The sequence below is a fragment of the Prionailurus bengalensis genome, chromosome C2, assembly GCF_016509475.1.
Source record: "Prionailurus bengalensis isolate Pbe53 chromosome C2, Fcat_Pben_1.1_paternal_pri, whole genome shotgun sequence".
NCBI lineage: Eukaryota > Metazoa > Chordata > Mammalia > Carnivora > Felidae > Prionailurus > Prionailurus bengalensis.
In genome coordinates, this window is record NC_057350.1 from 55,573,096 (window position 1) to 55,587,715 (window position 14,620).

Sequence of the window (14,620 nt, forward strand, 5' to 3'; positions counted from 1 at the left end):
CAAGTCTGTCTCCTATGTGCAGAAATGGGTGTGCTTTTAAAAAGGGATTATGCTACTTACAAGTTACATTGTAATCTGATTTTTCTCCTGTAAAATTAGGAACTTCTTTCCACACCACTGAACCAACTATTACAATATTATCTTTAATGGCTGCAGAAGAATGATTTGTATGGATGTACCGTAGTTTATTTAACTGATCTCCGATAGTCAGACGCTTTCTTTTCCTATTCCTGCTGGCCTTTGAAATCCCTAACATGCATATTTTGCTTGTCTTTGATAGTGTAATTAGTATGACCTCCACACGACATGAAGGCACAGGCAGTGCTATCTGTCATCCTCATCCTTGTACCACCTCTAAGTGGATTTCACGGTGAGTTCCTTTATAATGTAACCAAGTGTTAGTTATTTGTACAACTAGATAGGAACGTGAGCACACAATGCAAGGTGATGGTTTCCTCTGTTGCCATAGCGTTGTGAACCTTTCTAAAAGATCACTTAAAGAGAAATAGGAAACAGACTGGAGATCCTGGATGAAGATTAAAAATGATATTTTCTCCTGTCTACTCTAAGGCTTTTTCTGTTATCTGCTACCAGATATAAAATCACTAGAAAGGCAAGTTTGATTGACTGATGATTGATTTTTTTTTTTTTCAAGGGTAAGCTTGGTACTTAGCACTTAACAGCAGGCATTATCCACTTTTCTTGGTCCTGTCATGGGCATTTTTAAATTATCCAATGAAATATTAGAGGTGTTTAGTAGGACAATTTGGGAGGTTGACATAAACCACTCCTTTTCTTTCCCATCTTTCCATGTCTTTCTCTCAGCATAATACCACCACATCCCTCTAGCTCTTTGTACAGAAATAAACTAAATCTGAGGGAGAGAAGTGGGACATAGCGGAGTAGAAGGAGCCCCAGAAAAGGCAGAGGAAAAAGACTGTGACAAGGCCACATGAGCACTCAATTCTCCTGTCTTGGGTAGTCTTGGCCAAGGTCCAAAGGAGTTTACTCCATTGTCTCTACAGCCCTAATTTCCTAAAATCCATAGATAGGGTACACGATCTACCTACAATGTTTTGTGAATTAGTCAAAGAAGCTGGATGCTACCTTCAAGGATTATGGAATGGCTAAATATATTTTCTTTACGAAAACCTTGCTTGTTTTTCTGAATCCATCTGCTTTTCAAAGTCAACTTCTGAAATTAATAGTAAAAAAACTATATGTATAAATATATAGCTCAGGATGATTGGACTTCCACATTTATATCTAGGATGCTATTCCATAGGGACATTTCATTTGACACATATGACCTCCTGAGAGGTGCCCTAAAGCCAAAATAAATGAGTCCCTTCATTTCCCCTTTTGGACCCCTCCTGCCCATGTGCTCCCTTGCTTGAGATTAAGGTCTGCATATTCCTAACAGATTTCCAAATCCAGCATTGTCTTCTACACACTCCAAATATTTCCTAATGAAACCAAGTTAAGTTTGTTCTATTTGTTTAGGGCCTGCTGACTCTAGCTAGCTGAATAAATGGTTTTGTTGTTATTGTAGTAGGTATTAGAAGTAAATGGGTTCATGAAATAAAAGTCAACAGGACTCTTGCATATATAATATACAATTGCAGAAACTCTAACACTAGCTTTGTGACTCGTTTCTAGTAATCAGACTAGCAAGGTTTTTGATGGTATTGTCTTAATTGGCAGGCTGCTGACCGAGGATAATTCTTCTAGGTGGTTCTGATATAGCCCTTGATAAGCACCCATCGCTAATTCTCCTCATAACTGCTCTTGATTTTTAGTTACATTGCTTTTGTCTTCCTCAAATCTTGATAATATTGAGGAAAAGCAAATTGCCATTGGAGGACTTGGTGAAGATGTAATTCTCCCTTGCTTATTTAAGAGTGCGCCTGAAGTAGTAGTTCATTGGAAGAATCAAGAGAGCTATGTGCACTCATACTACAAAGACCATGACTGGAAAGGCAAGATCACAGATACACAAACAGAACATCCCTCTTTCATAGTGAAATGGAAATGCCTCCTTATCATTTAGAAGATTAAGCCTTCCGGATGAAGGAATTTACATATGCTATGTGGGAACAGCATCTAGAAACATCATAAACAAAGTGGTACTAAAGATGGGAGGTAAGTATGCATGGAAGGCTTTATAAAACATAGCAATAATATCATTCCATGTTTTTCTAAAATATCTCTTTCTTAATTGAATATGCTATGGACTACCTCACAAGTCAATACAAATCTACCTCATGTTTTAAATGCATGGTATCTCATAGTATAGACATGCTATAACTGATACATCCATTCCTCTACTGGTAGATATTCCAGTGTTTTACATGACAGGTGTTGTGATGAGCATTCTTGTATTTAATAGTGGGAAATGATTTGAAAGAAAAAGTATCAGAAAATTTTAATATATTACTTTGACCCGTTAGTCTTATTAGCATTTAATAGTATCAATCTTAATTTCTGCCCATATGCTATCTTTTAAAATGTTGAATTACTGGCTTAATTTTTGTTTTTTAAGTTTAATATTGTATGCTTTCCTCCTGTCTATATTAACTATATTTATTTATTGGGGGGAGGGGCATTTTCTGGCAGGTTGTTTTATCCAGCGCTTGTTTCTTTTCCCTCTGTCTCATTTAGCTGCTTCAGATCTTGACTCAGAAATCTAAGAATCATGTGTAAACAAAGAATCAAACAGGCTCTGGGTTATTACCTGAAGAGGGCATAGTGCTGCATGAGCTCTAGTTTATATTGGTTGCTCACTGAGGTCATTAGATTTCTATCTAGAATTCTTGCTAGAGAACGAAGATTGCTAGTTGCTAAGTATCTGCACATGCTTTTTTCTTTCACTTGTAGATAACCAGACTGTATCTTAAGTTTCTACAGAGTTTTTGTTTTGTTTTTCCTTTTGTAACTGCCAAGTTTTTCTCATAAAGCTTAGCTCTTCGTTTTATGGGTATTAAAATAATAAGTGTTCTGCACAGATGACTTAAAAAGAAACTGATGCCAGTCCCTCACATGCCCTTCTATCTCCCTCCTAGCTTTCATCACACCTGTGATAAAGTATGAAAAGAGGAACAGAGATAGCTTCTTAATATGCAGTGTGTGAAGTGTTTATCTTCATCCACTTATCACATGGAAAATGGACAATACACCCACCTCTGAAAGCAATATGGAAGAAACTGAGTCTTTGGGTTTTTATATAAATAGTATGATAAATATTACAGGATCAAATTTATCTTATGAATGTGCTACTGAAAACTCATTGCCGAAACAAACATGGACTGGGGATTGACAATGAAAGGTAGGCTCCATGGGGCTTTCTGTGTGCATGTGCTATGTCCGAGGTTGGGAGGGAATTAGGATTGATTTACAGGGAAAGAAGAGAGCACAAAAGAAAGAAAATGTATCTGCACCAGTTAGAGGACCAAAACAACAGTCCCAGGTCTGATATATACTGGCTTTGTTATCTTAAGCAACCATTTTTAGCTCTAAGCACTAGCTCCACATTGGTAAGACAGAAGTAATTCTACCTGTTAGGTGTTTGTGTTGAAGGAAAACATTTTTAAAATGGAAAGTAGCAAATATACTCATGAATATTATATTTCTCTATGATTTGTCCTCTAAATAGGATTTCCTACCTGCATTGCACTTCAAAAGATGAGAGGATACTTGCCTATTAAGTTACAATCTGTGATGTTTGCCATTCTTTCCACTAAACAAAAATTAATTAGTATTGCCTCTGTTTATTCTCTTTACATAGTATTATCCTATTAAGCTTTATCAACAGCACTATCATAGCGTGAACAGTTCTTGATACTCTTTCCTCTTATTTATTTGAAAAAATCTAAATTTTGACCAATCTCTAAATCTACTATAATCTACTCTAATAACCTACTATTTAAGAGAAAGAGAAATTAATTTGATATTTCTTATCCAATCTAAGGAAAATTGTTTTATATTTTAGAAGCAAAGCAAAATTTCTTTAGTAAATCTCCATTATATGGAGAAGGTAAAGGTTAGCTGCTCTCCTTTTTGGGCTTCTTTCCTGAGTCTCGTATTCTCCAAGTGCTTGCCAAGAAGACCCTGAATTATGAGTGATTCACCAACTTTACATAATTTCAGCATTGAAGGCAGGGACACCCAGTATTCACTTTTCCAGGCAGTAATGGGAATATGGAAAAGTGTTGAAAATGTTGATGTTAAATTGTAAATACTTTCTATGGAAAATTGTATTTTCTCACATTTATTCAGAATTGAGTATGCAGAAGCATCTACAGTTTCTTAAGCTCAGTGCTATTTCCTCTTGTTGAGGATTTTTTTATCTGCCAAGTTTGTTGCTCTCAGACTGTGAACTTAAGAATGGGGGCTTCTGGGTGGCTCAGTCGGTTAAGCATCTGACTTCGGCTCAGGTCATGATCTCACAGTTTGTGGGTTTGAGCCCCGCATCAGGCTCTGTACTGAATGCTTGCTCAGAGCCTGGAGCCTGCTTCAGATTCTGTGTCCCCTCTCTCTGCCCCTCCCTGCTAGCACTCTGTCTTATTCTCTCAAAAATAAATAAATGTAATTTAAAAAAATTAAAAAAAAAAAAGAATGTGGACTCTTACTCATTTCTGGATCCACAGCATCTAGTAAAAACATGTAAAAATTAAACTAGGAAGACAGCATAGCAAAGGGAGCAATTAATTCTGTTTACTATGATTGGATATAAATGGCATTGGATTGGATATAAATGGCGTTGTTAGAGAATATATGCTTAAGGAGTTTGCATAGGGCAGAAGTTTAAAAGAAAATTAGGAATTTCCAGAGGACATAGGCATTCCAGGTTAAAAACCACAAAAGCACAAAGGAGTAAATATTGCCTGAATTTGTAGAAGTATAAGTGGTTGAGGGTAAAGCTAAAGTAGCAATAGATAAGCCTGGAGAGGGAGGCAAAAATCAGATGAAAGGCCTTGGTCTCGCTAAGTAGCTTGACCAGGGTCCCGGAGGAAGGAAGTATGGAGCCAAAGAAGGATTTGAGGCATCAAAGAGACCCAGATTTGCATTTTAGATGGCTCACTTTGGCATCAGTCTCTTGCAGGTGGAGTGTGAAGTAAGTCTAGAGCCTAGGGAGAGAATTCATGGTAATCCACAGAGGTCAGCTACCAAACTGCAGAATAGGAAGGACAAGATGCAGCTAGATTGGAGGGGCAAGCCAAGCACACCTAGCATAGTCTCTGCTCTAACAGAGCTCAGTCCAGTGGGGGCTTACCTCCACATAGCTGGAAATATACTATTAATGTGCAGGAAAAGGGACTTTGTGCAGAAAGAGCAATTAAGAAGTGGTTGAGACCACACAAGTAACAGAGACTACTAGGGAGTAGATAGTGACAAGAGGGGAGTTCTGGGGAATACCAGCATTTTAGGTGTCAACAGAAGAACATTGAGTTTGAAAGGCTGGTGGCAACATTCTTGAGCGCTCACTATAGGGCTATAGGAGTTTGGAAACAAGGAGTGAAACCTCTCTAGCTGGCCCAGGTTTAGGTCTCCTCAAAAGTCTAAACTTAACCTTGGGAAGTGTTAAAATGATGGTAACACAGCTTTTCTTCCAAGAAATGCATTTCCAAAGATATTTCTCAAAGCATTTCCAAGTGTAACTTAGAAAATTCATTTGAAAATTGTATTTTCATTGATGTTTCCTTTTCTATCCTGTTATTAGATGACCTTCATAAAATGCAGGGTGAAAATGTTGCACTCTCATGTAAACTTGTGAACAGTATTTTTTTTTTTTTTACTGAACCCAGATTTTTTTTTATTAAAAAAAAATTTTTTTTAACGTTTATTTATTTTTGAGACATAGAGGGACAGAGCATGAACAGGGGAGGGTCAGAGAGAGAGAGGGAGACACAGAATCTGAAACAGGCTCCAGGTTCTGAGCTGTCAGCACAGAGCCCGATGCAGGGCTTGAACTCACGAACCGTGAGATCATGACCTGAGCCGAAGTCGGACGCTTAACCGACTGAGCCACCCAGGCGCCCCTGAACCAAGATTTCATAGTCACTTGGTCCAAAGTGGAAAAGGAGATCTCCTCCATCCTGGCTCACTTTCTGAGCTCCTCACAAGATAACAACTATCAGTGAACCCTGACTTTCATGGAACAAAGACCTAAAAAAACAAAGTGACTTCTCTTTGACTTTGAAGGATCTTAGTCTTTCAGACAGTGAGGAATACCTAGGCAATATTTCTTCAAGCAAATATAGCTTACTCACCATCCAAATGCTGCATGTTGTAGGTAAGTTACAAGTAGGGTTGGGTAACAGATTTTGGCTATAGCAATAGAGATTGTGAATATCAAACAGGGAAATTAGGTTGGCATTTAAAGAATAATTTTGATAAGTATTCTTGAAAATGTTATCTATAGGGATACTTCTGGCCAAGATACTTATTTAAAACTCACAAAGTCCTGCATTGAAAAAAATTTTTTTTTCTCCCAGAAGATTCCTCTTCATGGTTTCAGGGCTTCAGAAATGTAGAGGGAATTTACATGATTTGGTGAGTCTGTGGTCTTAACATCCTCAATTTCTGCTTACTACTGTGCTTAACCTGTGCTTTAGGGCCTGGAATTTGGGGAGTTGAGGCTTCAGGCACAGTAAGAAGTTAGAACTGGGGCTCTGGTAGATGCAGGGGAAGCATGATCTGTGAACCTGGTGGAAACAGTCACCAAGGGACGTTGGAAGCAGTAAGTGATGCCCGATTCAGCTTATTTTTTTTTTTTTTTTACCTCTACTGATAGTTAACTGCCAAAAATATTTATGGAGAGTGGACTAGAGATATTTTAGAGTCATGGCATATGCACCCATGAAGTTGACTTTCTAAGTGTATTGGTTGATCCCCTTACCCTTAAGCTATCAACGTGATGTCGTAGGAAACCATGGCAGCTCTGTATTATGTATTAAAGATACTTGAGTCAGTTGAATATTTGTTTTAAAAACATTTATATCATTCTAGTTGTGAAAATTAGGAGGAATAACAGATTTAGAGATAAGAACACAGATTTGTCCTTAGGTCAAGTAGTCCTCAAACAGAAGCTTCTAGACACTGAGGGACAATACTCCCTTTGTGCAGAGCTGTCATTTTGAGAATGCTGAAAAGTGGAGTGCATTTGAAGCTCCTATTTTTCTCCAAAATAAGAATGTTAGTTTTATGTAAAATACAGTTAAGATTTCATTCTGTTTTTAAAATGTTGCCTCATTTTGGAGTGTGGGGGAAAAAACAGGAAGATATGGTCTGAAGACCACGTATGACCCATCTTTCTAATCAGAGGTCTAATCTTTAGTTTACACAAAGCAAAACATCAGGACCATTCCATCTTTGACAAAAGAAGCTTTTCAGAGCCTCTCATTCCCACCCAGGAAGAGGTGTGTAATGGGAGCCACCCCCACAGGGCAAACACCACTCATATCCTCAACATCACTCTTTCAAGGCAACTTGGTTTTCTGTTCTCAATTGCAATTTTCTACTTGTTATCTTGCCCAGGAGATGCTGCAACATTTGAAAAGGAAGCCCAGATTTGGGGGCAGAGGGGTTATGGATCTACTCCATAAAAGTTGCATGGAATTGAATGGAATTTAATAATTCTTGCTAAGTTTTGTGGAATCACTATGTGATGTTAGGCAAATTTCTTTACAGATGGGAGAAGCGAGGGTCATGAGTAAAGTAAGGAAATTCTATACCTTGCAAGACTTTCTTCAGGAGGAAAAGTGTGCATATGGAAACACTTTTGAAAGTCAACATTTCTACTTAATTGCTCACCCTCTATATGGGTATAGAATTTCAGAATGACACAAATATATAGAGAGATTAATGTTTTAGTGATTGCAGGACATTACTTTATTAATAAAGAGTATGTTCATAAAAATAGGCATCTGTTATATAGAGCTATTCATTTTAAAGAATAGCTATAAACATTTTTTTCCACCTTGAATTGGCCTATGTGCTCTAATGCTTGCCCCCACTCTGTGGCAGAACATAGATCACAAGATTAGCAGGTAACTTAAGGTCTCCAAGTTTCTGCCTTCTGGGTCCTACTTCTTTTAATACTAATTACAATTATAGTTCCAACAACGATGCTGAAAAAACTCTGGCTACTCCAATGATTCTGAGGGGCATCAAGCACTCTCTTGGTCACCTCTCACTCAAGACCATGGCTCCCACACCACTCTGCTCATCACCTCTGTACTTACCCCTGTTCCTCTATGCCCCTGTCTTCTCCAAGCCAAGGGTGAACTCTGCCCTCCCTTCATCCTCCAAGGAGAATGCTGGGCTGAGGTTAGTCTGTAGTCATAATTATCCCTTTGTTAATTCTCTTCACAATATAAAAAATAGAAACTCACAGTGCATAATAGACTCACTGCTTTTTAAGTTTGCAGACTTTTTCTCCTCTGACACCCACTCCCTACTAAGCCCCAAATTGGTTAATATTCCTGCTTATGCAGGTTTCCCACAGTAAAGCCATTGAGACTGTGAGGTATTTATGCTCATGAATGCAGAAATAACTAGTTTTTAAAATAGTAAATGTTTCCTTTGGTAATTTTTCTTCCAGTTTATAGACTTTTTGTTTTATTTAGAACAGAGTCAAAAAGGAATTACCTGGATAATTATCCTGTCTCGGGTGCCTTTGGTTTTGCATGTTCCTTATTAAGTCAATAAGTTGCATCCATTTCAGTGGAGATAGGTGTCTCATGGGGAATTTGGGCTTTGTTCCCTGGGTGTTGAGTAGAGGTGTATCAAGCAGCTAACCCCACACAGCTGCTGGGCTTGTAAACAGACTTGAATCTTCTGGATATTCATTTGCAAAATTTATCAGCAACCTTTCTAAATGCTCCCACATTTCCATCTAACTATCCTACTTTTTTAGTTTATCCTGAGTTAAATGGTCAACAATATAACAAGCTATATACACGCACATGCATTGTAGCACACTGAAAAAATTTAAATCTGGCACTAATACACAAAATGATCAAATTTATCTTGCATTGAAAAATAGCTGGAATGAAATAAACCCAGACTTTAAAATGGATGCCTTTGGAGAGAGTTTGCCCCCTCTGTCTGGACTTGCTTTAGTCCTTGTACTGTTTTCTTTTTCCTTGAGCTTTGTCTATGGTGCTACTTCTTTGTTCTTTATAGGCCATTTTATTTTAATCCTTGTTAAATTTGTAAAAAAAACTTTTTCTAGATTTTCTGGGACAAACCTGTGTTACTTACAGTACTTTTATTACTTATGGTAATTTAAAATTATACATTAAGATGCCATGGTCACAGGACTTCTTAGAAGACTTTGCTCTTATTGACAGAATTAGATCCAGGAAAAATTTAGATGTAGTTATTTCCACATTTTATAGACCAGGAAACTGGAATCCAAGTGGTTAGGGACAAGAAACAGTTTCATGTACACCACTTACGATGACACAGCTAACTAGTGGCAGAGGTAGGTCTAGGCTCCAAGTAGCTCTCTTACTCCATAACCTTTCTGAGAAGACCGAGTGTCCTGGGAGGCTGAGATATAGCTCATGTCCCTTCCTCTGGTTGATAATTGCCTTTTGCCCCTAATGAAGTTAGGGGATTTGGTCATAGCAGACACCATTATTGAAGGTAAGGTTTTTAAGGGTGATACAAATCTACACCTTTGATTGTTTGTACTAATCCGCAGACTAGTCCTGCTTATTTGTTCCTCCTGTCCCTCAGCTGGCCGGAAGTAAACAAAATCAGAAATTCTGGACAAGTCTAGTTTGTCCCCCAGAAGCAACCTCTGACCTGATACAATGACGGTTGTGACTAAATTAGGGTTCAAATTATAGAACAGAGGGACACTACATACTGCTCAAGAATGACATTTTAGTTTCTATTTTGGAAATGTGCAAAAGTCAAGTCCCAACAGAAAACACCTGGCATACCCAAAATTGTACAAAGGGGAACACAAAAGATAGTACATTTCCCCAGAACTGGGAGCAGCTGATTTGATAGCAAATATAAGCTTGAAGGGACAAGGAGAGGGTGCAGTTCCCAAAACCCAGAAGCAGAGAGTCATGTAAAATCTGATGCCTTATAGGGAGAATGACTTTTAGTTGAAGGACACAGACCAAGAAGACCTTACAAGGAAAGAGCTGGAAGAATAAATACGTGCATTTGCCCTTTCCTCTCTCTGGTCTCCACCTCAACTGGAGGCCAGAGGGAAGACTTTTGAAGGAACCTACTCAGGTAAGCATCCCAGGGCAGAGACAGGAGGCTGGGTTCTGATTCTGGAGGAGCAGTCAGGAGATAAGAGCAAAAACAATGTCAGGGTATTGGCTACTTAAAAAAATAATGTTCTACAGTTCTGTAGTTAGGTAGGCTGAAAATATATTTCAAGCTGTTGCACTAATGGCCCCTAAACCTTGGTTGTAGTTTCATAGGACCATGGTTCATGTTTTTCTTCTTTAAATTCCCTTTTCTAGTACTGTTTTAAAATGTCCTTAGTCTAGGATAAGTATAAATTATCCCAGATTTTAGCGAGACACAAAAGGAAGGCCTTACAATGTTGTTGTATCCCTTTTCCTTTGCCATCGCTCTGGGTTTAACCATCATCTCTTTGGCTGTTATTTTCCATTGTTAACAGTAGGAATCAGGCCAACAATCCTAAAGAGCCAGGAATTCCTGGCCTGGTTGAACAGCCTTTATCCCTGCTTTGGAGCACCTGAATCGGCCATAAGAATTTATTGCTATTTGTAGATGAAGAAGTATTTCTACACTGAATGCATTTTTAATGCTGTTTGTTGGAAGAAAGATATGAAAGGGGGAGTGACTAAGGTGAGTGAATCTAATAACGTAATTGTACTGAGGTAGGAATAAGAAAGAAGCTGAGCATTTGCAAAGAGATTTTTTTTTAATTTCTCTTTTTTCCTGTAGAAAGGTATTCTGTCTCTACTGATGAGAGAGCCAACACTGCTAATGACACAGAAGAAAACAGGTAAAATCTTTCCTTTATCAAACCTTATAGTATAAGAATGCTACTGTGAAAAAGTGATTGACATATCATCAGAGGGGAAAAAAGGGTGAGAGGGATCATAGGATAACTCAACAGGAAAAAAATAAAATTAGGACTTTTTCCAATGTCTATAATTAAACAGGCGCTACTTAAATAAGTGGCTGCTCTTCTCACTTCCTACTGTTATTTATAGAGATCTCCAATGGCACTATGCTTATGATGATGCACCAATGTATTTATTCTTCCAATGGAAGTATGGGACTGAATAGAAGCCGAAAGAAATACAAAGTAGAGAAAAGCAGATGACAGTTTCTGCCCAGATTCAGGTGGCTGGGAATCCATACTTTTCCAGCCACTTCTAGGCTCCTTGGGGACTGAATTTACTTACAAATTATAGTTTGATTGCAAATTCAGTTGTTTAAAGTGGAGTTTAAATTTTTTGCTGCTGCACACCTTTTAGGAGTCCATTAATCATAATATAAATGAGAGCAAAGAGTGAGGTAAACTCGCTTTTCTACTGGTTAAAAACTCAGGAACTAATCTAGGAGGGAGATTGAAATTGAGACTTCATAACTACTTACAACTGTCTCATGGATCCCTCATTACAGATGCAAACAATAGCTCTAGAGCTCCCCTCTCCCAACAATCAAGACAAAACAGTACCATCATTAAATGCTCAAGATAAAAATGGTTATTCTGACATGAACAATGGCCACATAAAGTCCCATTTTTCTTGGTTCTAGGCCCTTTCAAAACACCCAGACAGTATAGGAAATGAAGCAGAACTGTGGTAACACATGACGAGCATCCTTAATATCCAGTGACTTCACTTATTCTTTCTTTACTGCAATTCCAGATATGGCTCATCATGGCCCAGTAATTCTACCATTGGAAAGACTTCCCAACTACCATTGGAAAGACTGGCAAGACTTGTCTTTGACAAGATTACATTTACTTTTCAAGTCCTAACCATCACTCACTGACTCCCTACCTGCATCAAGATTATGAATGCCTGGATGCCAAGGATTCCAATTCAAACTTAGAACTTTCTCATTCATTGACATCCCTGCTGCAATCAGCCACAGTGAGACTCCCATCAAGATCTTGGAAGAAATTATCACTAAGTGTTGATTCAAAATCTGATCAACTAATGATCTGATCAACATAGAAGCAGAAATTACCTTAGTGAAAAGGTGAAAAACCAGGGCAATTGATATGCTAAGGTACTGTACTCCAGTTTTCTATGAATAGTTAATATCAGTTTAACCAACTAAATTTAGTATGATGAGTCTTAGGGACTCCAAAGTCTAAAAATGTCAGTATCTTCAAGATTGCCTAGAGCAAAGGGCCCTATCAACTCAAGAATTGACATCTCTGAGGCTGGGTTATACCTTCCAACACCAGGTTTGCATAGCTGAGTGACATTAGCTATGAAGATAATTTGATTCACTCTTCTGGCTCAGTTGTCATATTGTTAATCAGCCTTATAATAAATTTATATTTCCACATAAATTTTTATACAAAGACAGAATGGATAGCGCAGTTGACTTGATCGCTTCCTTTTAATTTTAATCAGTTTATAAGAAAGAAAAAAATCTAATCAGGATTTTTGTTACTTAATCAAGTTTTGACCCTATAGTTTAAAGGAGAAAATCAACCTTGAATTGTATGTTAATGCTACCTGGTCCAATTTTCTCTAAGTGTTTGCTCCAATGTTATGACAGGTACTCATCATAAACTATAAAGTATTAACATCATTATACACAAAAACTTTGTCAGTAGAAAATGCTCAGAACTACTATCCTCTCCTTACAGTGATGAGGAGGGACAAATTGAAAGACTAAAGTCAACAAATTCAGGGTGGCAGACAACAATGAACTTGGGTCCTTCAATGCTGGTGAGCCTCTAAATTAATCTTGGAGCCACCTGTATGAGTCAGGGTTGGGTCAGAGAGGCACACTGCTGAGAATGCTAGAATAAAGATTTATTATATAGAATCAACCTTACACAAGTCTGGGCATTTGTAAAGAAGTCCATGTCATGCTGTCCTCTCCGCATCTGGGGATGTACCTTAGGTAGCTGTAGGTCAGCTGTGCTAGTGGTCAGCAAGGAGAGCTGGTTGTGGAGTGACGATGAAGTGAAATCCATAAGAAGAAACTGGAATTCATGCCTCTCAGGGCCTCCAAAGGCAATGACAAGGGTGACCTGCAAGAGAAGCTGGTGCCCAGTACCATGGAGCCACACACACACCTAGCTAGGACTCTGAAGCTGAAGGAGGGAGTTTCAGTGCCAGCTCACTCTTTTGGCCTGGGGTAGTATTTGCCAGCTATCACAGTGCCTGGGGCCATACCATGAGCTTAACAGCATAAAATGAACAGCTGCATCTCTACCGCTCCCTCTCAAATGTGGTGAAAATTTCTCTTGTGACCAACTCCAGTCCAGAACAAACAGAGAAAGGAAATCCAGGAAATGTACCTCTCGCTTAGCTACATTGGCACAATACAAAGCCAGCATTCCCCCTAACACTAAACTGATCATCTTATATGAGAAGCTGTTTCAGTGTTGAAAAATGCACAGGCATGTAGTCCACCCAGGTATAGATTAGGAGGATTCTTATCTACAAGTTCTAAGTACCTGTGACTATATGTAAATTACAGTGTTAAGAGAAAAGTTGATCAACTCCCACCATTAGTGGCTAAAAATATACTTATTGTTGGAGGAGTCCAGCAAAACTCATTAACTTCAGTAATAACAATTTACTAACATACCCTAGGCCTCATCGTCCATGTCTTCCATAAATATTTTGCATTAAAAGGCAATAGGTATTTTTTTAACTTGAGAATTTAAAAGACTCTTTTATCTTTTATGTAAAATGTTTACTTGTATTTGAGGACCAAAAAAATCCCCATTAACCTGGGAAGCAAGGATACTCTATTACATTTTCTAATCACCTTGTTTAAACTGCTTTTCACACCACATAAACATGCTTTTTTTAATGCTTGTTTCAAATGCAACTTAAGTTTTCAGCAATCAAATGGTACCATCCTTGGACTTGTCCAACTTCTGTTTTTCATAAGCAAGGACTGCTTATTCTTCATGAGCCTGAAAAACAATATGAGTGTGTTCTGTGAATTCCTGTGACTTTCATCAGTGGCACACACACCCAGAACCAAGCCCAGTCCCTTCCAGAGTAAGCAGACCTCAGCCAACTCCTCATTAGCTTCAAAGGGATACGGGGAATTGAGGCAATTATGTGCATTACACAAAGCAGACACAGGTAATTCATCTGAAGGACGTGCTTGGGTACTCTCAATTTTCTGCCTGCCAAGCCTTGCCAGTGAAGGCAGCGCCCTCTACAAAAGAAAAGGAAAGGCTGTGGCCATATTACCACTGGCTCCATAGCTGGGACACACAATTCTATCAGAAAACGTTTTCACTTGGTTTATGACAGTTGAGAGATTTTCAGGCTTTCCTTCTATAAATGGGAAACAATTAGTCATTGCACTGCCAAGGATGGTTTTCCTATTCATCTTGGGCCTCTCAGAAGCAATTTCTGCTTCACTCATTTTATTCTTTGTTGGAAACAACTGTGACAAA

The 14,620-nt window shown here is 38.4% G+C and overlaps 2 protein-coding genes across 2 annotated transcripts in view; one reads left to right on the plus strand and one right to left on the minus strand.

The window, feature by feature from the left end:
* Positions 1–306: 306 nt before the first annotated feature.
* HHLA2 (HERV-H LTR-associating 2) lies at positions 307–4,433 on the plus strand. The gene is given in 5 exon segments (XM_043593280.1): positions 307–370; positions 1,794–1,969; positions 1,972–2,020; positions 2,023–2,142; positions 3,063–4,433. Coding segments are annotated over 5 exon segments (663 nt in total). The 3' UTR covers positions 3,317–4,433.
* An 8,559-nt stretch (positions 4,434–12,992) lies between these two features.
* The window catches only part of MYH15 (myosin heavy chain 15), a 146,719-nt gene continuing 145,091 nt past the window's right edge, over positions 12,993–14,620 (minus strand). The window contains exon 41 of the mRNA XM_043594075.1: positions 12,993–14,125. Coding sequence (XP_043450010.1) covers positions 14,111–14,125 — 15 coding nt within the window. The 3' untranslated portion in view covers positions 12,993–14,110. The remainder of the gene's footprint in view (positions 14,126–14,620) is intronic.